The 26056-nt window shown below is 41.4% G+C and overlaps 2 protein-coding genes across 6 annotated transcripts in view; one reads left to right on the top strand and one right to left on the bottom strand.

The window, feature by feature from the left end:
- Positions 1–15439, top strand: part of LOC129775694 (multidrug resistance-associated protein 1-like) — a 71952-nt gene extending 56513 nt beyond the window's left edge. For 2 of the 4 annotated variants that reach the window (XM_055780711.1, XM_055780714.1), the window contains 4 exons: positions 10505–10804; positions 10865–11526; positions 11590–15237; positions 15303–15439. In XM_055780711.1, the coding sequence (XP_055636686.1) occupies positions 10505–10804; positions 10865–11526; positions 11590–15163 (4536 nt within the window). In that variant the 3' untranslated portion in view covers positions 15164–15237; positions 15303–15439. Of the gene's footprint in view, positions 1–817; positions 1191–10504; positions 10805–10864; positions 11527–11589; positions 15238–15302 lie in introns of those variants that run through there. The other 2 variants (XM_055780712.1, XM_055780713.1) reach the window with 2 other exon arrangements.
- A 2333-nt stretch (positions 15440–17772) lies between these two features.
- On the bottom strand, positions 17773–25644 carry LOC129775695 (multidrug resistance-associated protein 1-like). 2 transcript variants are annotated; one of them, XM_055780717.1, is made up of 7 exons: positions 25515–25644; positions 24923–25213; positions 24227–24858; positions 22595–24168; positions 21187–22543; positions 20744–21125; positions 17773–20677 (listed from the first exon to the last, which is right to left on the bottom strand). In XM_055780717.1, the coding sequence occupies exons 1-7, from the start codon at positions 25548–25550 to the stop codon at positions 20483–20485; spliced, it is 4467 nt and encodes a 1488-aa protein (XP_055636692.1). In that variant the 5' UTR covers positions 25551–25644; the 3' UTR covers positions 17773–20482. The 2 variants fall into 2 exon arrangements, with proteins under 2 accessions (XP_055636692.1, XP_055636693.1); XM_055780718.1 differs by lacking the exon at positions 25515–25644 and having other exon boundaries at positions 24923–24993; positions 25056–25190.
- Positions 25645–26056: the final 412 nt, after the last annotated feature.

The raw sequence follows: 26056 nt of genomic DNA, 5'->3' as shown, positions 1-26056 counted from the left end.
AATCTTTAACCTTCGCATTTCGTTTCTTCGAGAAAAGAAATTTTAAAAGTTATTTTATTTCTTGAATTCACGTTCACGGACAATTCGCACCCCATAACTCATCATAGCTGGATGATTGAGCCAGCGTTTTAAGTAACTTTTCGTTTCTCTATAGCTGCAAGCGATCGAATATATCGAATATTTTTAGTGGATGAAAATCTGAAACGCAAAACCAAAGCATCTACTATTGAAATTTCCATAAATTTGACTCTCTGACTAATCACCTCAATGAAAGCATGCCGACTCATGATTTTTGTCACTCAATAACTGCTGCATCATCATGATGACAAAATGAATTCACCTGCGCATCACGTTCGGTTTGACTTAAGACGCTTATCAATCGTCGAACACCGTCATGGTCAGGGATTCAGCAATTATCAGCCGCCACTTACTACGTATAGTAACACTTATCAAATTTCTAGCTAGTGACGCTACAGAGTGTTCACAGAAGTAAATCATTTAGGGATGCCTATAGTGCTCATAAGGACGATGGATTGAATCTTGGCAGAAATAGGTTTCAGCAATTTCGATGAAGTTATATGTTTACGAAATGAAACCAAAACATCACCGTCTCATCCAAAACGTAACTAAGATCGAAGCAAATAAACATCCCACGTTCAAATGAGTGAGTTCGAGGCCGCTGGAATTGTTATTCTACTATCTTATCAAACACATGAAAACTGTATCTGCATATCATTGATACCCATATCTCACCATGCGGCAAGTGTATTATAACCCATGGGTCAACCACTGGATCACACCAGTCAATTGAAAACAACCGAACAAAATCGAACTCGTTCGGAACGGAACGCTATCGTCGTTTGTGTGGTGCGAAAAATCATTGAATTTTTGGATGTGATTTCAAGTAGACGCTACTTATCGGGTAGGTGTTATCAAACAACAAGATATCGTGACTCGATAGTAATCTAAATCGATGGATTGAACTGTGAATCAGCTGGTGAATTCCCAAGTGAAGAATGAACGCATGGTGATTTATAAAATCAATGATTTTGTTTTCCAAAAGTGTGACTAAACGTTGACCAGATTGTGCAGCGAGTTTACGTCGAAAAGTGTGTTATTTTTAAAAAGAACGTGTTAAAGAGCCAATATTCTCTATGACCTTCGAGGAATTTTGTGGAGGTCCTTTTTGGGTAAGTAAAGGCCAAAGTTAGAAATTTCCTTACGCAATTACGAATTGCGCCAATAGTGCAATGACGTTCAATAAAAATCTTTTCAATTAATACTTTTCAATCAGTATTTCTAATTTCTTCCTTTTTATTGACTCTTTTAATTTCTTTTTTCGTCAATAATGTCGAAAATATGCTATAATGCATTAACGCTTTTCCTATCAAAGGTAACAAAAGGTTATATTTCGAACGTTCGATACGAACATGTATCGATCGAGTAATGCTAATATAATTCATCGTCTCCATACTTTTGAATCTATTCAGGACGAAACTCTTTGAAACTTGATTATCTTCATGTCTTTCATTACTAGAAACATAATATAGTTAGTAACAAATCAGAGTTGAGCAGAGTTTCCACGTCCAAATTCGGTACACATTAGACGTAAACTGTAACATAATTTCAAGAAAAAAAATTAAATAATGAAAGGTGCGTTTTTGCAGTTAATTCCATTTTAAAATTTGATGCTGAACGCCGATCGCCAATTCGCTTTGAACTGTTTCTCATTTATAACTGTTTTTTTGTGTTTTCATCAGGTTCCGCTTAACGATTTACCAACATTTTGTTTCAATTAGGCGAAGCTCCGACGAGTTTGAAGGGTTTTTTTGGGTGCGACTTGCACGTTGTTGGCCATATACCTTTCCTGATGCGTGTTTCTTTAAAAAACGCAACATGCAATATTTCCAATCATTTCTTAACACTTTGACGTCCGCACGTTCCGTAAAAAAAAATATTCCCTTGGCGCAAGCCGCGCTAATTCGGATTACTTGGCTTGTCTCCGCCCGTTCTTGACATTTTCGGGACATTCTAAATTGTGACGCTCTCTCGGTAACCATTCGGCCGCAGTTTTGTGTGTTCCGAATTTAAGGAATTTCTAGTGAAATTTAGTTTATTTGACCTGATATTTGCGACAAATCAAACAGTTTGGATGACTGTTCACATATTCTAGGAGAGGTGAACAGTATTTCGTATTTCGCATATTTCGCATTTCGTTGTTTGGGGGGCAAATTGGTCAGTGGAGGATTAAAGGGTGTGTCACATCAAATTGCATCACGGAAAAAACGCTGTAGAAATTTAATTTTTAGGAATTATATCTTCAGCTTTCGCTTATAATCAGATAAGAGTGTATAGATCACGTTGGCCATGCTTCACTGTCAATTTTTCGTAAATTTGGAAAAATGTCGTCGAACGAAAAAGAGCGTCATGAATTAATCCTGCGCACTCATTTCGAGAATCCGGAGTTGTCACATCGGGACATCGGTAAGATGCTGGGAATCGTCCAATCCACGGTCAGCAGAGTACTAAAACGATACTTCGAGAACCTAACCATCGACCGGAAGGTGAAGAACGGCAGAAATGGATGCTCCGTCAGTGAAAAAGATCACAAGCGCGTAGTTAAGCAGTTTGGACGTGATCCGAGAAGTTCGGTCCGGGATGTCGCCAATAAGCTGAATTTGTCAAGTTCATTCGTCCAGCGGACCAAGCAGCGGGAGGGCCTGCGTACATACAAGGTTCAGAAGGCTCCTAACCGCGACGAAAGGCAAAACATGGTGGGGAAGACGCAAGCCCGGAAGCTGTACACCGAAATGCTGACGAAGCCGCATTGCCTGGTAATGGACGACGAAACCTACGTCAAAGCGGACTTTCGTCAGCTGCCGGGCCTGTTGTTCTTCTCTGCAGAGGACAAATTCAGCGTTACGGAGGAGATTCGCAAGCAGAAACTATCCAAGTTTGCCAAAAAGTACATGGTGTGGCAAGCGATCTGCTCGTGCGGAAAGCGGAGCGCCCCCTTCGTGATGACCGGCACGGTAAACGGGCAGGTTTACCTTAAGGAGTGCCTACAGAAGCGCTTACTACCACTATTGAAGCAGCACGAGGGCCCGACCATCTTCTGGCCGGATCTCGCTTCGTGCCACTATTCGAAGGACGTGTTGGAGTGGTACGAAGCCAACGGGGTCACCTTCGTGCCAAAGGAAATGAACCCGGCTAACGCGCCGGAGCTTCGCCCAATAGAGAAATATTGGGCGATTATGAAACAGGCCCTCCGGAAGAACCCAAAAGTTGTCAAATCGGAGGCGGACTTCAAGAGAAAATGGATTTCTGTTCAAAAAAAACTACAACCTGACGTTGTACAGAACCTTATGGACGGGGTAAAGAGGAAGGTGCGAGCATACGGGCTTGGGCTCGAAGTATGAATAAAAAGAAAATGCCAAAAGTTGTTTAATAGTTTTTATTTTACTGTCTAAAATTTTCAAAAGGATCGGTCTACCGGGCGAATTTCTACAGCGTTTTTTCCGTGATGCAATTTGATGTGACACACCCTTTACTACTGGCAATGTTCTGTTTTCAAAAGCTGATATACCTTATCACCTTCTGCTCCTAAAGGGTTTTGTGGTTTTGATCCAGGAAAAATATGCTCTTCTAGCGTGATATGTGCGAGTGACCACTTTGCCCCCACTTTACCTCCTCACTAAAAAAATGTTCGATTTTCAACCTTTTTTCTAAAAATGAAAAATGTACTATTTCCAATTTTCATAATTAAAACCGCTTACTATCTCGAACTACAATAAGTTGAGCTACAATATTGTTCGAAGAACGGGAATTTTAGTGGTATGTGGACACAGGAAATGGGCATGTTCCTTAGGGTAACCACATTCCTTCCAGTTCCCCTAACTGAATCAAAGCACACAGTTTTGTAATGGGGGTGATGGTACAGATGTAGAATCGCATGTGGTTGCATTTAGTGTGTCTGGAAGAGGAGATGCATTCCGCTTGTTAGGTGATTTATTCTTGTATTTTGAAAAATCAGGGATGGTGAAAATAAAAATCAGGAGAAAATCAGGATAGCTCATATTGTGTTGCCCGGAAAGTTCGAACCGATTTTTGGAAACACAATGGCATCATTTTATAGGCAGATCACATTTATTCAAATTTACGAGCACAGTTTGGTTCCACGACCTTTCGCCATCTTTTTTCACACAGCCTAAAAATGTTATCCTCCCAGAATATATTTACATTCTCGTCGAAAACTGTTTTATATATAAATGAAGGATATTTTTATGCTTCTTCGATATTATGTTCGTGTGCTAGAGATAATTTCACAGGGACCCTATCTTGTGATAATCTGAAGGTACAATATCGAGTTAGTTTAGCTGGTGGGATATCATATTCCAGCCAGACTCCAAAATAAATTGTCGTGTTGTCAGAGAGACATGAAGTTTGGCGTTGCTCTGTTGGAACACGACGGCTACCACATTGACTAATCCTGGAAGTTCCGTTAGTTTGTTGCGAGCAGTAGTTGTGGGAATTTATTGACTTTTTGATAGTAGAAGCTCATAATGGAGCTTCGAAAACTATGAATAAGTTCAGCTTCGAGATCGATTTCGAAAGAGTATGCTAATGATAATGAGTTTTCATGGAATATCAGGAAATGTATAGACAAAGTTTTAAAGTAAGCACTGGGACTACGTTTTGTAAGTATTCAAAAAAACAACAAGTAATTATTTTCATTCAAAATATAACTATTTGAAACTGGTTTTAGGTGTGCTAATCTGAGAGAGTATCTTTCTTTTGAGCTAACTCCAAGCTTTAATAAATGTCGACAGAGTATCTTGAATAGAGCGAGTCGCTTCGGAATATCTAGATAATAAACATAAAATGATTAAACATTATACATGTGCGGGCTGGAGAGCTTTTTTTTGTAGACTATTATGAAAATTCTCATCTCCAACCAGGAAAACATCGTATATTTATTACGGATAATTTTCATTCTAATTAAATAAAAAAGTACCTCCTAAACTCGAGTCCACCGCGAGTAATCGATTTACCACCTTACTAACCATAGAACTAAGAAAATTGTTTATATATAGTTTTAAAAATATATTTAAGAATTCGACTCCTTCAAACTCGTGTAACTGAGCCGGTAAAAATAAACGAATTTAATAAAAAAAAGTAAAAAAAAAAACAAAATCAGGAAAAATCAGGATCATTTCAGAAAAATCAGGGAAAATTGAGTGTTTGTCAGGATATCAGGGAACGTGTCAAAAAGTCTGGAAAATCCTGAAAAATCAGGAAGGTTGGCATCTCTGCTTGCGACCATAGTTATCAAAAATCAGGAGGAATGAAAATAAGAATCAGGAAAAAAAATCAGGAGAGGTCATATTGGGTTGTCCGAAAAGTTCGTTTTTGGAAAAACAAGAGCATCATTTTTATAAACAGTTAAATGCACAATTTTGTTCCAGAATCATTTGCCAGTTTTCACATAACTTGTCAACATGGCTAAACAAAATAATGAAAAAAGTGGTTTTCAGTAGCGGAAATGAAAACAAACCGTCAGAAAACAGACAGAAAAAATGTTTGTTTGTTCTGGAAAATAATTGAGAAGCTGCAGGAATAAAAAGTATATAAAATTGAAGATTTGTATTGAATTTCAGGTGAATATTCATTCAAAATCAAAAAAAAAATTGGAGGAAAGAAAAAATTATAGGAGGTTGTGTTCAAGACATGACCGCATTGTTGACGAAGAACTACGCCGTGGTTTAATTTAAGTCGCTTGTTTATAACTGTGGATATTACTTTATAATGATACGAAAATTTTAAAATAACCATTCTACCGGTTTGGTCGCCCTGAAATGTTTTTTTTTTATTGTAGAATCATTTGAATCATTTGATTTTATTCTTGTGCTCGCAGAACAATACATGCTCGAGATAAGCGCAGCTGTCATCTTTAGTGGAGAAAGTTTTGCTACCGGCAAGCGAAGCCAAATCACATACAAAATTCCAGAAGGGTATTTACTTCATTGGTGACTAAATAAACGAAATAAACTCTATCTGCTAATCTCAACAACCTCGAAAAGAGTAGCACTGCTTCATTATGATCAAGATTTGCGCAAATGCAATCCTAGATGAAAGCAGTTTGCGACTGGCACGCGAGCTCGAATAAATTAATAACAAATAATTCATTGGTGCACAACCTTAATACCTGCTTCACCATAACGTCGGTACAATGCATTGATGACAGAAAACAAACAATGTTAACTGCTTGGAAAAAGGCTGAATATTTGACTTAACAGAGATTCATTACTAATACCCTAGCGTAAATATTTCCCTTCCGCTATCTCCCCTCCTTGTTTATATTTATCATTACGACCTCATAATTTGCAACACAAAACAATTGTCAATCATAGCATAAACAAATTAGGCGATTGTTGCATCGTTACAGGGCCAATGGGGTTTCAGCGTAGCGAAGATGCACTATTTTTACGTATGGGCTATGAAGCACGCACGTATGCAGGCAAATATCGGTATATCGATGGCTTGAAGCAACTAAATATACACACACACTTATCTCCGTTTTGCGCTCTTCTCAACAGGAGCCCTTTCTGTTAATATTGCCAGTCTAGATTAGCTTAGCTGTCATCCTTTGTGGAGAGGTTTTCCTATCGTCGTGCGAAAACAAATCACTGACAAAATTCCATAACATTTATTTTCTTGGTGAGCTGACGATAGACTAACTTGACGGTTCCCCACACAATTGTGTAGATCAGAACCTTAATGGAATGGCGTCAGTTTGATGCAATGATTGCAATGCCAGAGACATCAACGAGTGAGTAATTGCTTTGAATACAGAACGATACTGAAAGTTTGCCTTCCTTCCTTGCTTGAGACTTTAACCTTTTCCGTTCACTTGTCTCTAACCTTCAAAAAGGTCCTTGGGAAACTATATTTTATCCATCATATTACTCCTCCACCCGCATTTCCTTGAGAAAGGTATTCGATCCCTCGCCGTCCAGCTCGCCCAGCAACGATGTTGTGAAACAGTGGGAGCACTGGTTGCACATTGGCTTGGGAATGACTGAAGTCGATTTCCTCACGAAGAATGAAAGTTTGCTTCAGCGAGATCCACTATTTATACACTAGGCTAATATTCCCCTTCGTTCTTCTTCTTTTCCATTGTTCACGGAGACTTCACTCTTACGATTTCCTCTTCCTTGTTCGTCGATAAGTTGCTCGTTATTGATAGCTCTGTTTGGGAAAGCACACAAACGGATATAACAAATGTATGAGGAAATGGGAATGCTTCCAATTTTCATCAATTTAAACCATATACAGACTATAGGATTGTAATGTATAGCATATCAAACAAATCTTAGGGAATTTCCGATTCGTTTGGTATGTAAATCGCCAAAATCCGTTCGCGTCAAAAATAGTTATTAACGTTATTTTTTTCATAAAAACGTGATCTGTTTTCTGATTTGGCACCCTTGATGAAAGACATAGTTCTACGTAAAAAAAGAATAATCGGAAAAGCGGATGATAAGAGGTATAGTCGGAAAAGCAAAGGATAGAAGGCAGAAAAGTTAGCACGAGGTTTATTGACAAGAAACTACTTTGTGAGTAAAAATTTTAAATGTGAGTAAGATAAATTCAAATTAATTGTATAAAAAATATGTATTGTAAATAAACAAAATATTTCAGTTTGAGCTGATCCCAAAAAGACTGCTACAAATTCATTTCGCATCCGTAACATAAATCAAAAATTCTATCCTCTCAGAATATGTTTGCTTTTACATCAAAAACTGTTCATGGTATTTTTTATGCTGCCCATAGAGTCGAAGTTTTTGCCATTGAGCGAATTGTGCAGGGATCTAAATCTGAACCTAAAAAATCTGAATGTGCCGGTTAGTACAACTGATGGGATAGAGCTTCCTAGCCATATTCCAAAATAATTTGTAGAGCGATCAAAAAGACATGAAGTTTACCGTTACCTATCACCTATCACGCCTATCACATTGACTAATTATGGACTTTGGTTCTGGATCGCTGCATTTAAGTTGACCAACTTTAAACAATACTTATGGGAATGCATCGACTGGTTGCTTGAAAGAAGCTCATAATACAGCAGCGGTGCACCATTGGTGAAGATGGAGCACAGGATCGGTTCCAACAAGCTGCCTTCTCTAACTCTGGCTATGATTGGTTTTACATCCAAAGAGGCACCAACAAGGTCAACTCGGAATGTCTGCTCGACGAGATAGTCCCTTACTATCCTCGTGATATATCCCGGGATGTTTACTTGGATCAACTTATAGATTAGTCCGTCATGTCAGACAATGTCAAGGGTTTTTTCAACGTCTACCAGAACCACAGTATTGTTGGAGAGCGCTTCATTATGGTGGATTATGTTCTCCACGCGAACAAGTTAAGTTGATGATCGGATGCCGGTAATTTTAACCCTTTTTTATGTTTATAAGGATAATAAGTGTTGTATCCTAGTTCCGTGTCGCGTCTCGTGAGTGAATAGTACATATACATACTCTTGCTAAAATTAAACCACTTACTATTAGTTGTTAAAAGCTTCGAGCCTCCCCGCGAATGCTTTTACGTCGTTTTCAAGAAAAAAGGCAGTGAGTCATGCACATGTGTGTTTTCTGCAACAGTGATTTCATCACGGAGAAATTTGACTTTTGGGGCATGATGTTCGTTCTCCAACTCATGTAAATCTCGTAAATCTTGAAAAGTCCCAAAAATTTGGAAAAGTTTCTAGGATTTAACATTGCCTCGAGGGTCCAATCAACGAAACTGAATCTCTTCCTCATTTGCATGGTCAATTCCTTTCTGTATTTCAGGAAAAAACACCAGAAATCTGTACCGTACTGAATCTGTATAAAAAAAACGAAAAAATCTGTACCTTTCCAGATAAATCTGTACATGTGGCAACACTGCTCATCTTCTTCTTCTTCAATGGCTCTAACGTTCCTAGAGGAACTTCGCCGTCTCAACGTAGTATTACTTGCGTCATTTTTATTAGTACTTAGTTGAGATTTCTATGCCAAATAACACGCCTTGAATGCATTCTGAGTGGCAAGCTCTAGAATACGCGTGATCACAGTGCAAGTCGGAGGAAATTTCTTTGACGAAAAATTCCCCCGACCAGAACGGGAATCGAACCCGAACACCCGGCATGTTAGTTATGACGCTAACCACTCGGCCACGGGAACACTGCTCATAACCACTGTAATTTCGGCATATGTTCTATTTCCATTTCTGCAGGACGCGAAACACGTTAAAATGGCTTGCCAGATCACCAAATGGCTTGCCAGATGATACCACCACTACCATATCGTGATCGATACCGGTTGAGCGATTCCTCAATCGCTACTCGGTAGCCTTGAAAAGGGCGGTTTTTAAAGGTATATTGTTCCGATCTGCACACGAACGCGATCGATTGCAGACTGAAAAAAAAACAATGGACATCGCCAAGCACGGCGTTTGTAATTATTGTACAAGAGTGCAATTAACCGTCGCTTACTTCTTGTAGATAGCGAAACTGCAATTGGGGTTCAAAACGTGGAATTTAGCACAGCGAAAATCGAACCAAATGTATATTTCATTGCACAATCCCATATTCATATTGGATGAGCAACTGGGAGAGCACCGATTGCTTGTACCAATCGACCAATCAGAGTGCGGAATTTTTGTTTAAATAATGCTTCACATTTACCATTTACTCAATAATTAGTATCATTAAATATATTATTTTCTTCATTGTAATAAATTGTTAAGGCGTCCCCAAATCAATTGATGCAAACACCTCGTAAATCCTTCAGTAAATGACTAAGCAATAAGCACTCGAAATTGGACAATTTTCTCGATGCGACCGATTTTCTGTTTTTTTTTTCAATTTGAACTCACACTATTCCCGAATAACATAGTCCTACGTCAAAACAGAATGTGTCAGAACTTGTAAGAGATAAACGGATGAAATAACAAAATCCATTATCTAGAATCACAGTAATAGCTACACTTTTGTGAATCAAATTTGATATTGGTAAGCGAACACATTGGAGAAAGAAGTAATGTGTAAATAAAATCAAATAAAATTATGACTAAAAGCTATTCCCATTGAGTCATCGTAAAACAGACTTTGAAATGTTTTTTACTCATCAAAGTTCCCATTTACTGTTATCCAAATATGATGTTTGCGTCAAAAAGTCATTAAATGGTCACAAAGATGATACTATTTAATACCGTTTAACTTTTTCTTGTAGTTACAATCGTCACTGACATATGATCATCATTGCTGCAAAAAGCAATCAAAGATCGAACTTCTTGCGAGCCGCACACGAATGAAACCAAATGACAAATGACAAATCATGACAAATAACATCTTTTATCTGCGTATTCAAACTTGAATAATACACAGAATTTCGAAAACCTCGAAAAACACCCAGTATGTATATCAGATAATAACAAATCATACTCTCTTGCATTCCCACAGGACGACGCTTTGACATGGCGAATCGAAAATCCCGATCTGACCTTCTGCTTCCAGCGAACGATCCTCCAATGGGTTCCATGCTTCTTCCTGTATGTGTTCACAATATACGAAGTATTCCGGATAGCTTCCAGTCGCTACCGGGACATCCCTTGGAATTGGTACAACGTATCGAAAAAAATCATCTGTCTCGCGCTGATGATCCTAAGCTGGATTGAACTAGGAATGGTCGTTAGCTATCGCCATCAGGAGGATGTTTTCGACGTGCAAATTTTGGTGGCAATTTTCAATGCCATTGCCTATGTGGGTTAAACTTTTACATCTGTCGTATTGAGTGAATCAAATCCAGATATTCTGTTCCAGATCATCGCCATCATCCTGTACTACTTTTTCCGGAAGTTCGGTATTCAGAGTTCGGGAACGATATTCATCTTTTGGTTTCTGAAAATGTTTTTCGGCATCATCCAGATGAGAACAGAGGCCAATCTACATTCGGAGCGGACCGGTGACATTGAATCCAGCGAAACGATCGTGTTCGCAGAGTATCAGTTCGTAAACTACACCCTTCAGTATGCCCTCATCTGCTTGATGTTGTTGATGGAGGTTATACCGGATCAAGCCCCCCGCTACAGTGATTTTCCCAAGCAGAAAAATCCTAACCCTGAGCTCAGATCAAGCTTTGTGGTGAGACTTCTCTACCTATACTTCGATTCGTTCACGTGGAGAGGTTTCCGCAAACCACTTACCGACAATGACATGTACGATCTTAACCCGGAGGATACATCCCGCGAGCTGATCCCACCCTTCGATAAGTATTGGAACGAGAGCGTCGAGAAAGGAAGACATAAACAAATGGCTGCGGATAAGAAAGCGGGCAAAACAAAGTGCTCATACAAACCTCACGCTGCAACGAATGGATCAACTCTGCCCGCAATGGTGAAGGCCTATGGAGGACCATTCTGGTTTGCAGGTTTGCTGCAACTTGCCATCTCGGGACTACAGTTTGCGTCACCCTATCTGATGAGGTAAATGATGATTGAATGCAGACTAAGTCAGATGAATACATTGAATTGGGTTATCTATTTCAGGGAACTCATGATGGTCATCGCCACCAATGGACCCTTCTGGAAGGGTATGATTATCACATTTGCTCTCTTTCTGACCTCCTTCCTGATCGCCCTGTTCAACGGGCAATACTTCCGGAAGACATTCCTGGTAGGCTTCCGCATTAGAACCGGTCTGGTTAGTGCGATCTACCGAAAAGCACTGCGTATTTCAAGTTTCGCTAAAAAAGACACTACAGTGGGTGAGATCGTGAACCTGATGGCGGTCGACGCCCAGCGATTCTTCGAATTAACATCCTATCTGCACATTCTGTGGTCAGCACCGATCATCATTGCTCTCTGCATCTACCTGTTGTACGAAATCCTTGGTCCGGCAGTTTTCGCTGGCTTGGGAGTGATGGTAATTCTGATTCCCGTGACCGGCGTCATCGCCAACAAAATGAAAGACCTTCAAGTGGAACAAATGAAGATTAAAGATGAAAGAGTGAAAAAGATGAACGAAATTTTAAGTGGCATCAAGGTGCTGAAGTTGTACGCCTGGGAACCTAGCTTCCAGCGAGATATTGTAGAAGTTCGTAGCGATGAGATTAGTATCTTGAGGGTGATGGCTTACTATGGGGCGGCTACATTCTTCGTTTGGAGTCTGGCTCCGTTCCTGGTCACTCTGGCATCGTTCACCGTATACGTGTTGATCGACGAGAACAACGTGTTGGATCCGCAGACAGCCTTCGTATCGCTAGCACTGTTCAACATTCTACGCTTCCCACTAGCAATGTTTCCAATGATGATAACCTTTGCAATGCAGGCTTGGGTATCTGTCGTACGTATTAACAAGTTCATGAATAGCGAGGAGATGGACCCAAACAATGTGACCCATGAGAAAAGCGAGAATGCAGTCGCCATTAGGGATGGAACATTCTCCTGGGGAGATGAAGCGGCGACTTTGAAAAACATCAACCTGACTTTGAGGAAGGGTCAACTGGTAGCTGTCGTCGGTAGCGTTGGAACGGGGAAAAGCTCCCTGATATCGGCTCTTCTTGGGGAGATGGAGAAGATCAGGGGTTCGGTCAATACGGATGGGAAGATCGCGTTCGTTCCGCAACAAGCGTGGATCCAAAATGCTACACTCAGAGATAACATACTCTTCGGAAAGCAATTCGATGAGCGGAAGTACGACAAGGTGTTGGAGTGCTGCGCACTGAAGCCAGATCTAGAGATGTTGCCGGGTGGAGATCTGACGGAGATCGGTGAAAAAGGTATAAACTTATCCGGAGGTCAAAAGCAACGAGTTGCGCTGGCAAGAGCAGTTTATGCGGATGCTGATATCTATCTTTTTGATGATCCACTGAGTGCCGTTGATGCGCACGTTGGGAAACACATTTTCGAGAAGGTTGTGGGTCCTCAAGGGCTCCTAGTTGGCCGATCACGACTGCTGGTAACGCATGGAATATCTTTCCTTCCCCATGTGGGCGAAATCCTTGTCATTAAAGATGGGGAAATTTCCGAAAGTGGATCCTATCAGCAGTTGCTGGATCAAAAAGGTGCGTTTGCAGAATTCCTAACCCAACACATTCAGAACTTGGATGATGAAGATGAGGAAATAAAAATGATACAGGAAGCTCTGGATGACGAGGTCTCCCGTAACATTTTGAAGCGTGCGATGTCAATTCGCTCGAACAAATCCGGTGGTAGCAACGGCAGTGCAAGAAACAGGAAAAAGATGAGCCGACAGGAGTCACGAAACAGCCAACACATACAACCAGTTCCAGTTAAGGGGACAACTCTCATCGAAAAAGAGCAGTCTGCAACAGGGTCGGTCGACTTTGCTGTCTACATGAAATATTTTAGAGCGATCGGGTGGAACCTCGCATTCTGGTCCGTTCTCTTCACTATACTCAATCAGGCTAGCGCCATCTACAGCAATATATGGCTGACAGATTGGTCTGAAGATCCATCCGCCGCAACCGATTCAGCTACTCGTGATATGTATCTCGGTATCTATGGAGGCCTGGGCGGAGTACAGTCAATATCTCTGCTGATAGCATCCATTACATTGGCTATTGGTTGCTTGAAGGCAGCAAACACCCTCCACAACAACCTGTTGGAGAGCACACTCCGCATGCCAATGTCGTTCTTCGACACCACCCCGCAGGGTAGGATTATGAATCGATTCTCGAAGGATGTCGACGTGGCGGATAACACACTTCCGCAGTCAATCCGAATGTGGCTGTTGATGTTCGTGAACGTTGTCGGTGTCTTCATCGTGATCGCCATCTCAACCCCTATCTTCCTCGCCGTTGTCCCCGTGTTTCTTGTTATCTATTATGCCGTACAAAAGTTCTACATCGCAACGTCTCGACAGCTTAAAAGATTGGAATCCGTTACGCGAAGCCCAATCTACTCACACTTTGGCGAGAGTATCACCGGACAGTCCACCATTCGAGCCTACGGCCAGCAGGATCGCTTTACGCAAGAATCGGAGAAGCGAGTCGACTACAACCAGCTTATGTCCTATCCTAGCATCATTGCGAATCGTTGGCTAGCAATACGGTTGGAAACAGTGGGAGCACTGGTTGTCTTTTTCGCCGCTCTCTTCGCCATGATCAGTAGAGATTCGATTGGAGCCGCAATGGTTGGACTGTCGATTACCTACGCCCTGCAGATTTCGGCGGTGCTAAACTTCCTCGTACGGATGACGGCTGAGGTAGAAACGAATATAGTGGCGGTCGAGCGGCTGGATGAATACACCGTGTTACCCAGAGAAGCCGAATGGGAGAAAGGAACGGTGGATAAGGCTTGGCCGGTGGAAGGAAAGGTCAATTTCAACGATTATAAAATTCGTTATCGCGAAGGGCTAGATTTAGTGATTAGAGGTATTTCGTTAAATGTCAAGGGAGGAGAGAAAATTGGAATCGTGGGACGCACGGGAGCGGGGAAATCTAGTTTGACTCTAGGTTTGTTCAGGATTGTGGAATCGGCAGGCGGATCGATAACGATCGATGGATTGGATATCTCGCAGATCGGTTTGCATCAGCTGCGAAGTCGACTGACAATCATTCCTCAAGATCCGGTGCTATTTTCTGGCAATCTTCGGTTGAACATTGATCCCTTCAAAAGCTACACAGATGACCAGGTTTGGCAGGCGTTGGAGCTGTCCCATTTGAAAAGCTTCGTCAAAGGCCTGCAGGCAGGTTTGGATCATGAGATTGCGGAGAACGGAGAGAATCTTTCAGTCGGTCAGAGGCAGCTAATTTGTCTGGCGAGAGCGATTCTCAGAAAAACTAAAGTGCTCATCTTAGATGAAGCCACGGCGGCTGTAGATTTGGAGACGGATGATTTGATTCAGGTTTGTCACAGTATATCATCTAACAGTAATTCAATTATTCATATTTGTTTCCCACAGAAAACAATCCGCACTGAGTTTGCTGACTGCACAATTCTCACTATTGCTCATCGCCTCAATACCATTATGGACTCCGATCGTGTGTTGGTGCTAGATAAAGGACTTGTAGCGGAATGTGATACACCGCAGAATCTACTCTCAGACAAGACGACCATATTCTACGGAATGGCGAAGAATGCAGGAATTGTTAGCTAGAAATTGTGAACGCAAGATGAAGGAGGAAATCTCATCAATACTCGAAATACCCCCGTCTATAGTGGAGGACTTCGGTATGTTAGAAAATTATGATCATATAATTTACTGCATAAAAATAATTTGTGTTTCCTATTTTTAGATAATATACTCGGCTGAGAACAAAAGCGTTGATTACACGCACAGAATTCTTCAACAATCACTATACTCACAACTATGCATGCATGGCACCACGACTCACGGATAAACATTGTTGTGAATTGTCTTCTGGAGTTAAATAAACACAATGGTTTTTAATGATATGGTAGTTAATTTCTATTATTGATTTAGACAAAAGAAAGCTGAAGAATGTTTTCTGAATGTAAAACGGAGGCGTAAACAATAGCGAATCTTTAACCATTTCGCGACGGATGCCACGCAGGCATATCTACAGAATAATCTGTATTTATACAGATTTTTCAGGCTTTTTGAAACCAAGAATCTGTAGATACAGATTACAGATTTTTTTTGTTTTCATACAAATTTACAGATTTTTCAAAATAACGATCCAATATTAGTTATGGCTTGGTCTCAATGATATTTTTTCCAACTCATCAATTTTATTCATATAGTATTCTAATCAGTTTGAATGAGAATAATTTCGGCATTCATGTGTAGCGTGTAGTACTGCTTTTTCATGTTCAATCCAAAGCGAAAAAATACAAAAGTCTGCGTCAACGGTTTGCTTCACGATAAATAAACACTGATTTCATTGTTTTCTACTAAAGAACAGTGAATGCTAATTTTTACATGGATACCATCAACATCGTCAAATCCATAATAACTATGCCATTCAGTGATATTAATGCTAAGATTATGCTCCAAAATTGAACTTGTAAATTTAACCCTTTGCCGTATTTAACCCTATTGGTCGTATTATTTTTACTTGAAAAAGCAGTGATGTATAACTTTCTGAAATTATGAAAGATGAACAAGATCCCTTTATTTTTGTAAACTTCTGATAAGTATTTACTAAACAATATTTTTATGTTTATGTTTAAAAAATATTTGCTATAATGCTTCTTCGTGTGATATTTTTTAGCATGTATCACAAAAATAATTAGTTTGGCGTCCTTCGCCTTTTATTTTTCTGTTTGAACATACACAACATTGATCTTTACAGCTACACAATGCCGCGATACATGAAGTTTTCGATTAATTCCTCATTTTCCTCAAGCATGGATGACAACTTTTGTTTGTACTGAATACCGTTATCTATTATTCATAGTAGCACCGTTTCGATTCGTGATAAGTTCACAAGACATGAAAATTCGGAAAATTCGTTTAGAAATAGTGTGAACTGATACATTGTTGCATAAATTATAATATTAACATACTTCTTTGCTGTGGTGGCTGAGAGCAGACAAACGACCGCAAAGGGTTAATACAGATTTCGATTTCCTGAGAGAAAAAATGAGATAAAAGAACACAGATTTAATTATGGCACCCCTGGTGCCATGTAGGGGATGTGGGGGTAAGACGGACATGTTAAGAAGAACTTCAATTGTATCTTTGGAAACTCTTATTTTCCGAAACATGCATACAGTATCTTACAATTCAATATACTGTTTTTTTGAAATTATCGGCCAAATATTTTACAAAAAAGTGTTTTTTAATGTTTTTTTACAGAAACAGACTTTTTTTTCAAGTGGGTAATATGGATAGGTTTGTAATATACGAATTACGAATGAACTGCAAAAGTTTAAAGTCTTTATAATTCAAGACCTTCCTTCCTTCCTTAATATACGAAACGTAGAAATTTATCGCTCATAAGAGGAACAATTTTATTCAACCAAGGTTTGATAGGAGCCGATCTGGCCATACCTTTCACGTCAAAGGTCACGAGTTCAATACCCACTCCCGACATTCTTCTAAAAATGGAATTAAAAGTGACGAACCAGAAAAAATGTTTTGAAAGTCACTATAATAGAGAAAGGAATTCAACAAAGTTCTAAACTCATCACGAAAGTCCGTTAAATGATGAAAAATCGAAGAAAAAATCATGTAGAAGCAATGTTGTGCTTCTGAACAATATAAACGGACAGACCCTAAACTATTTTGCTTTTTGCCCCAATCAGCTTCTAGACAGTATAGTCAAAGGTGGACCTTTGACTAATTTAATTTCCGTTTATAGACCCTGGGAATCCCATAGAATAAACAATTATTTGAATAATTTTAAATTTAAATTTCCCTACAATGATTTTGCTTATCCGTACATACCTAATTTCGCTTCTCTGTTAAATTACAAATCAGTATAATACAATCAGTGAATTGAACTTTAAAATTAAACCTTGAGTGGTTAATGCTTAATATCGAAGCCGGAAAAATTACATCCACACGCGGAATTATATATTATATATATATTTCCAATTTTTGTTTCCCTTTTCGACTTTTGATCAGTATTCATTTTCATAGGGTGGTTAAAATATTATAGAATAGCATGCAGAAGGTGTTCTCATTAACAGAAATTTGAAATTCATATTGTAACTATATAAATCTACCATCTCTCCATATTTCCCCCACTGTCCGTCTTACCCGCACCTCCCTTATATTAAGATTAGGCGATCCTCGATCGATATTTTCCTCTCCGATTTCCGATTTATTTTTTGATCGATTGTATGTACCTTTTCTCTTTCTTTTCCTTTTCTTTTCGATCTTTCCGATGTTTTTTGACTGTATATTTTTTTGTGAATTTTTTTCCGCGAATATTGATTTCAATCTGACAAACTTCATAAACATTGGATCTCTTTCAAGGTTGTCATTTAAAAGGTCGCAGAATTATTAGAAGCAGATTTGTAAGTTTGTGTATTACGGAAAAGTGGTCACAAGTTATATTAACACAATTAATAGGCTAACAGTGAAAACTGCGACAAAATTGGATGGCGACTTTAGGTCCTGCTGAAGCATTCTTTTCTAAAACTGGAATTACTGGACGGCACAGTTGGATTTTATGGAATTATTGTCAGCGCAGTTGTTGAATTTCTGATAATAATTTTCAATTAATTTATTCAAATAAATGATTCCATGACGGTACAAGAAAAATGCCCTGAAAAATATTTGAGGGCTTTCAAGTTTTTTTTTTGTGACCTTTATGCTGAGAATCAAAATAAAATGCCTTTGATGTTTCAATATACCGTTCTGAATCATTTCGGACATTCTGTAATAATAACTTGAAATGCTTAATGCCCCAAGACAGCCGTTAAATTATTACTCTCTTATCTAACGGAACGTTCACAGTTTGCTCGATTTTAAGACCACTTGTATTTTCAATGTTTATGAAATTTCCGAATGAGTTGAACTATTGTAGGTATCATTTATATGCCGACGATTTTCAACTCTACTGTTCTGGTATGCCCGAAAACCTAATCGATATTATTGCAAAAATTAACAATGATATAGAGAACATTATAAACTGGAGTAACAGAAATGGACTTGAATTAAATCCCAAGAAAACTCATTCGATAATTTTCTAGACTCCTTTTGCAACAGCCTGTAAACCACCACTAATAAGGATAGACCAGGTATTGATTCCTTATTCGAGAACGGTCAAGATTCTTGGAATTTTGATAGATTGCCACCTCGATTGGAGAGCTCAAGTTAATTACACTCGCAAAAATGTTTGTTTCGGTCTTCACTCATTAGATTCCTATTCTGGTGAAGGATCTTTTCATCAAAGAAATATCTCCAGACTTGCCCTGCGGTCATGCGTATTCTAGTGCTTATCACTCAGAATACCTCCAAGGCATGTTATTTGGCAAACCAATCTCAACTAAGTACTGAAAAAATTTACGCAAGTAATACTATACTGAGACGACGAAGTTTCTTTAAGAACGTTAGTGTCATTGAAGAAGGAGAAGATGTTTCAAGAAAGGAACACTACTTCTGCGATACTGCGTTTACATCGTATCAGTCACATTTACTGAAATCATATATCACATTGGACAGTCCTACCGAATCGGGATGCAGAGAATAAAACGCTTAACAAAGTGGATGCAGTGGATGCGCGTACCAACCGATCTGAGATCAGATCCTCACCAGCCACAGTATCTCACGTATCGATCAAGTCGGAATTGGAAGAGAAGTTGCGCTCCCTGGTTTCCCTCCATATTCGGTCAGTCCTCAGATCGCTGTCAGAGTCGCATCGAGATCGCCATTAAAATTCAAACATCATCATGAACGAGTTCGGATTACTCCGGATTGATGGACGGTTGAAGAACTTAAACGCACCGTTCAACCCCGGTCATCCAATTTTGCTTACAGTTTGTTTGAGCTTCCTCATTGCGAAGTCGATTCACTTGAAGACACTTCACGTAGGACCGTCACAGTTGCTCGATAGAGTTCGTCAATGATTCTGGTCATTCGGGCGTCGGGACTTGGATCGTTAGGTTGTCCGGCGATGCATCACCTGTTTCCGGTACAATCCTTCAACAGGCAGACCAGATATGACACCTTTACCCGCAGTTTTCCCCAGGTTCGTTCGAGCCTTTACGTAACCGGGGATGGAATACCGTGGACCGTTTCTTGTTCGTGCACTAATTGGAAAGGTTTATCGGTTAAGGCTTCGCCGCCACGCACAATCGGGCTCTAGAATTGCACTACGACTATGCGACCACTTTCGTCGAAGCAGATCACGAGCTGCGGATGTGTGTTTCATTCCGGCTCGCTCCAGCTTTAACTGTCGTAACTCAAGTAGAATGAGTCTTAAACTCCCGTCCACACGTTCCCATTATCGATGCCCCAGGCGACCTTTCCGGTCTGACCCAGAGTATCTTCTAATTAACTAGTACCGTGTCTCTATATCTGAGCCTGTTCACAAGGCCCCTAATCGCTTCCTCAGTCCAGTCCAGTCCAGGATTAACTGTTACTGAAGAAGCTAAAGGGTTACCTTCCGCTAAAATGTCCTCTTGTATGCATAATTGAAACCATCCCCAGTTCAGACGGAGGAGTGCGAGTCGTGGTAGTCAGGACAGTTTCAAAGATCTTCAAGCAGACAGTCACATATATCATGATATCTTCCAATCGATACCGACGACGAAGTGGACAGAATAACATCGACGTCAACTGCTTACGTGGTTTATCCAGGCAACATCTGTTATCTCGGTACCAAGATTCTGAAATCGAAAAATTTCAGATATGAAGAATCTGATATCCAATACCAAGAGATACAGCTTGCAAAAATGAAACATGAAAAATGATTCGGGTAAATCCAGTTTGTTATTCTAAATCCCATACCAATAACACAACAACCTAGCTGAACACCACCACAATATAAAACTTAAACTCCTAACTAACAATGCCAGCATTTTTGGCCATCCCATAGAATATGGATTGCTTATCTGCAAGCAGATTCTGCGGTGTGTCACATTCCGCCACCAGACCCTTATCAAGCACCAGTACACGATCCGAGTCGAGAATGGTGTTCAACCGATGGGCAATTGTAAGGATCGTGCACTCAGCGAACTCCGTGCGAATCGTTTTCTGTAAGAAGATGAGAATGATAAATACATTCAATGTGTGTGCTAAATGTGTGATGTATCACCGAACCTGTATCAAATCATCCGTCTCCAAATCTACCGCTGCCGTTGCCTCATCTAGGATTAAAACTTTGGTTTTTCGCAAAATTGCCCGTGCCAGGCAGATAAGCTGGCGCTGCCCAACCGAAAGGTTATCCCCATTCTCAGCCACATCGTGCTCCAACCCAGAGGGTAGACCTTTAACAAAATTCTTCAAATGCGACAACTCCAGCGCTTTCCACACCTGATCGTCTGAGTAGCTTCCGAAGGGATCTATGTTCATCCGTAAGGTTCCGGAGAACAGTACCGGATCCTGGGGGATAATCGTGAGGCGGCCACGCAACTGATGCAGACCAATTGTGGATATGTCTACTCCGTCGACAATGATCTGTCCGTTTGCGGCTTCCACTATTCTGAAATGATCGTATCATTTAAATACAAACTTGTGTGATAGAAAAATTTACGTTTTTATACCTAAATAGACCAAGTGTCAAGCTAGATTTTCCTGCGCCGGTTCTCCCAACAATGCCGATTTTTTCCCCTCCCTTCACCTTTAGTGATATACCTCTGATAACCAGCTCAAGACCTTCGCGATAGCGGATCATTAAATCGCGGAATTCCACGGCCCCCTCCGCTGGCCAGTCCTTAGCGACTGTGCCCTTCTGCCAGTCAGCTTCACGCGGCAGCATCGTATACTCTTCCAGTCGCTCGACGGCCACAATATTCGTCTCAACGTCAGCCGTCATGCGCACCATAAAACTGAGAGTGGACGATATCTGCAGTGCATACGAAATGGACAAACCAACGGTGGCGGGTCCAATCGAACCCTTCGCAAGAACAGCAAACAGAGCTGCGAATAGCACCACAAAGCTACCCACTATTTCCAACCGAAGGGCAAGCCAACGATTCGCTAGAATTGTTGGATAGGACACTTTCTGATTGAAGTCGATCTTCTGCTCGGACTCCCTGGTGAACCGCGTCTGCTCACTGTAGGCCCGAATCGTTGACTGTCCGTTGATGGTTTCCCCGAAGTGGGAGTAAATAGGGCTCCGCGTGACGGATTCCAATCGTTTCAACTGTCGAGATGTTTCAATGTAAACTTTTTGAACGAGATAGTAAACGACCATGAGTGGCGGTACGACGGCCAGAAAAATAGGTGTGGATATCCCGATAACAACGAACACTCCGATAACGCTCAGGAAGAAGTAAAGCCATGCCCGTATTGTTGCGGGCAGGACATTGTCCATCACGTCCACATCTTTGGAGAAGCGGTTTATGATTCGTCCCAACGGAGTGGTGTCGAAAAATGACATTGGCATTTTCATTGAACTCTCCAAGAGGTTGTCGTGTAACTCTTGGGCAGCCTTAAGGCAGCCCAACCCCAATGCTACGGAACTTATGAAGAGAGTGATCGATTGAATGCCTCCGAGGGCTCCGTAGACACCGAGGTACACGTCCCGCACCGATGTGTCCGTGATGGCTTCGGGGTCTTCCGACCAATCCGTTAGCCAAATGCTGGAGTAGATTCCGCTGGCCTGGGTGATAATACTGAAAATAACCGACCACAACCCAAGGGACAGCCCAATGGATTTGACGTATTTCATGTAGACAGTCAAAGTAACGGCTCCCGTTGCCGATTCTTCTTTGTCGATTAGAGTGGATTTGTCTGGATTGGTTGGTTGGTCGTCGTGGATACTTTTGCGAGATTCCAACCAACTAATACGTCTGTTGGTAGCCGTCTCATCGGATTGATCCGAACGAACAGAAATGGCTCGCTGAATGACCCTCTGCGATAGCTCATCCTTCAAGGTCGCCTGTAGAACTTGGATTTCTGAAAGAGTAATATTCAGAAAAAGTGCTTTGGAGATTTGTTTGACCTTACCTTCATCGTTTTCATCCATCTCTTGGATGTGATTGATCATGAATTCAGCGAAAGCACCCTTCTGGTCCAACAACTCCTGATAGGTGCCACTTTCCGATATTTCTCCGTCTTTCACCACGAATATGTTGTCCACATTCGGTAGGAAGGTTATTCCATGGGTGACAAGCAGTCTAGACTTACCAACAAGCATTCCCTGGGGACCGATCACGTTCTCAAAGATGTGCTTACCAACATGAGCGTCAACCGCACTCAGAGGATCATCGAACAGGTAGATGTCGGCATCGGCGTAGACTGCTCTGGCCAGAGCCACACGTTGTTTCTGTCCTCCGGACAGATTGATGCCCTTCTCACCGATTTCCGTCTGATCACCACCCGGAAGCATGTTAAGATCAGGTTTCAGAGCACAGCACTCAATGATCCTGTCATACTTGCGTTGATCGAACGGTTTTCCAAAAAGAATATTTTCTCGCAGAGTTGCGTTCTGGATCCATGCTTGCTGTGGTACGTACGCAATTTTTCCGTCTGTATTGACGAAGCCCTGAATTTTCTCCATCTCTCCAAGCAGCGCACAAATCAGCGAGCTCTTGCCGGTTCCAACGCTACCGACTACCGCTGATAATCGTCCTCTGCGTAGAGAAAAGTTAACATTTCTCAGCGTTGGCGTTTCATCACCCCACGAGAAGGTTCCATTCTTGATACAAACCGCATCTTCGCTCTCGGTATGGGTTACATTGTTGGGGTCTAACTCCGCGCTGTTCATAAACTTATCTATACGTTTGATTGAAACCCAGGCCTGCATTGCAAAGGTCACCATCATTGGTAGCCACCCGAGCGGAAATCGCAAAATGTTGAACAGTGCTAGCGATACGAACGCCGTTTGTGGATCCAAATGGTTGTTCTCATCTATCGACACGTACACTGCGAATGAAATCAGGGTCACCAGAAAAGGAGCCACTGTGAAGGTGAAATAGACTCCCGCTCCATAATATGCCATTTTCCTGAGTATCCCGATTTCCTTGTCACGTACTTCCAAGATCGAATCCTGGAAGCTACGCTCCCAAGCGTATAGCTTGAGCACCTTGATTCCACCGAGAATCTCGTTCATCTTTTTCACCCGATCATCCTTGATCTTCATCTGTTCAACCTGCAAATCTCGCAGCTGAGTTGCCATCACCCCGGTGAAAGGCAAGGTGAGGATCATCATGGCGAGTCCGGCGAACACGGCTACGCCCAATATCTCGTACAGCAGATAAACGCAGAGTGCGATAATCAACGGCCCAGACCAGAGAATATGGAGATAGGGTGCCAATTCAAAAAACCGCTGGGCATCAACCGCCATCAAGTTGACAATCTCTCCAACTGTAGTGTCTCTTTTGGCGAAGCTCGAAATACGGAGGGCCTTGCGATAGATGGCACTGATCAGTCCTGTGCGAATGCGGAACCCCGTCAAATAGGTATAGTAATAGTACATTCCGTTGAACAGAGCCACCAGCATAGATGTTGCGAAGAGTGCGAAGGTCAGCTCGATTCCTTGCCACCGGGGTCCATCCATAGCGATCCATTTCATCAACTCCCTAACCGAAAAGACGAAACGAAGCAGGTTAACTTCCCCCAATGATATACTATACTTACTGCATCAAATAGGGCGACGCAAACCAAAGCCCAGAGATCGCCAGCTGTAGCAATCCAGCGAACCAAAAGGGACCTCCATACGCCTTCACAATGGCTGGCAACACTGACCCATTGGTCGGGTTGTGGGGACTATAGTCAACGTTCGACTTCCCGGCCTTCTTATCGGTTACGATCTGCTTCTGTCGACCCTTCTCAACGCTCTCATACCAATACTTATCGAAGGGTGGTACCAACTCCCTGGAAGCATCCTGCGGATTAATATCGTACATGTCGTCGGTCACTAGCGGATTGCGGAAGCCCTTCCATGCGAACGCGTCGAAATAGAGAAAGAACAGCCGCACAAAGAAGCTCGATCGCAACTCCGGATTGGGATTCTTCGATTCTGGGTAGTCACTGTACTTTGGTTCTCGATCTGGAAACAGCTCCAGTACAAGCATCGCGCAAATGAGCGCATATTGTACCATGACAAAGACATACTGAAAATCCAAAAACGCGGTGTCTCTCTCATTAAGAATCTCATCCTGTACTGGTTCGATCCCGAATAGCATACGCAGAAACCAAAAAATCAAAAGTGTTCCCGAGCTTCGGATACCGAACCTGCGGTGGAAGAACATCAACACCAGAACCAATATCTGGAATATAAAAGAGCCGCGATGAATCTTAAACCGATTGGGATGAACCCAATGTTGTACTTACGTATGCCAGGGCATTCAAGACCGCACTAACCGCAGGTACCTTGAACTGCTCTAATTCCGCCATAAACAGTGCTAGATAAACCCAACTCGAACACATTAGTACAAGTGTAATCAACAACTTCAACATGTTGTACCAATTCCAAGGTATATCCCGGTACCGACTGGTTCTGCACTTATGAAGCTCGTAGACCGAAAAGATGAACACAAACATGCACGGACTCCACTGATAAATCACATGGTGGGAGCAGAAAGTCATACCGGGTATGGCACTCGTCCATTCCTTGGTTGAGTCCTGTTGCGAACACACGGAAGCAGAACAAAACATTGAAAACACTAATAGGCAATTGAAAGGAATTAGGCTTATCAGCGAATCGTTGTCATCATTGATTGCTGGGGAGATCTAGGCTCCCGAGTCATGCCTCTATGAGTAGCGGTTTGTTGTGAATGATAACGCTGGTCATGAACGATAAGATAGTGGTTCAATGATTTGAATTTCATAAAATGGCAAAAAAAAACTAGTATGACACTGCAATCATAAAACACGATGCGCTCAGCTGTTCACTGCAAAATTCAGAATCAAATCAAAGATCTACCCAGAAGGGACCACCGCAGAACTCCTCAAAATCCATCGTAATCCAGTTTCCTGCAGATCGATCCAGCACTTTGATAGCTCACTCTATATAAAACAAATCACTACCGCCTTGTTTCCTAAATCACTTCACCTCCCGACTAAACCGAGACGACTCGTTCGACGGCTCTTTTATAATGAGTTCCTTATCTAAATACCCGACCCCGTTGAAGTGCCAAATTAGCCGAACAATTGCTCTATCGGAGGGTTCTCGCCACTCTCACCTTTTCTCAGTGGCGCTTGATTAGGGATCTTATCGGAAGGGGGATGCATATGTTTCGCCACAATGGGCAACCGGCTCGGTTCGACATGTGACAAACGATCACGAACATTGGTGACGGAATTCCAGCTTTGCATGAGTATGATTATCTTGTGGTGTTCCAAGCACATGTTAATCCATGCAGTGCTGTGGAATTCTGATTCTAGCTCGCCTTTCGCGCTTAAACATTTTTTTTGTTTTATTTCAGCTAGTATTTATCAGAAAGAATGCAGATAAACAACTTGTAA

Source organism: Toxorhynchites rutilus, chromosome 3 (genome assembly GCF_029784135.1).
Source record: "Toxorhynchites rutilus septentrionalis strain SRP chromosome 3, ASM2978413v1, whole genome shotgun sequence".
NCBI lineage: Eukaryota > Metazoa > Arthropoda > Insecta > Diptera > Culicidae > Toxorhynchites > Toxorhynchites rutilus.
Note: the sequence above shows the minus strand (reverse complement) of the source record. Positions and strands in the feature narration are given on the sequence as shown.

What these genes read in the sequence shown, in the direction of transcription:
- LOC129775695 (XM_055780717.1), bottom strand. Translation starts at nt 25,550, where the DNA reads ATGGATTTTGAGGAGTTCTGCGGTGGTCCCTTCTGG. An exon ending in TTGACACTTGGTCTATTTAG is followed by an intron (nt 21,126 to 21,186) that starts GTATAAAAACGT and finishes CGATCATTTCAG; the next exon opens with AATAGTGGAAGCCGCAAACG. An exon ending in AGACGGATGATTTGATACAG is followed by an intron (nt 20,678 to 20,743) that starts GTTCGGTGATAC and finishes ATCTTCTTACAG; the next exon opens with AAAACGATTCGCACGGAGTT.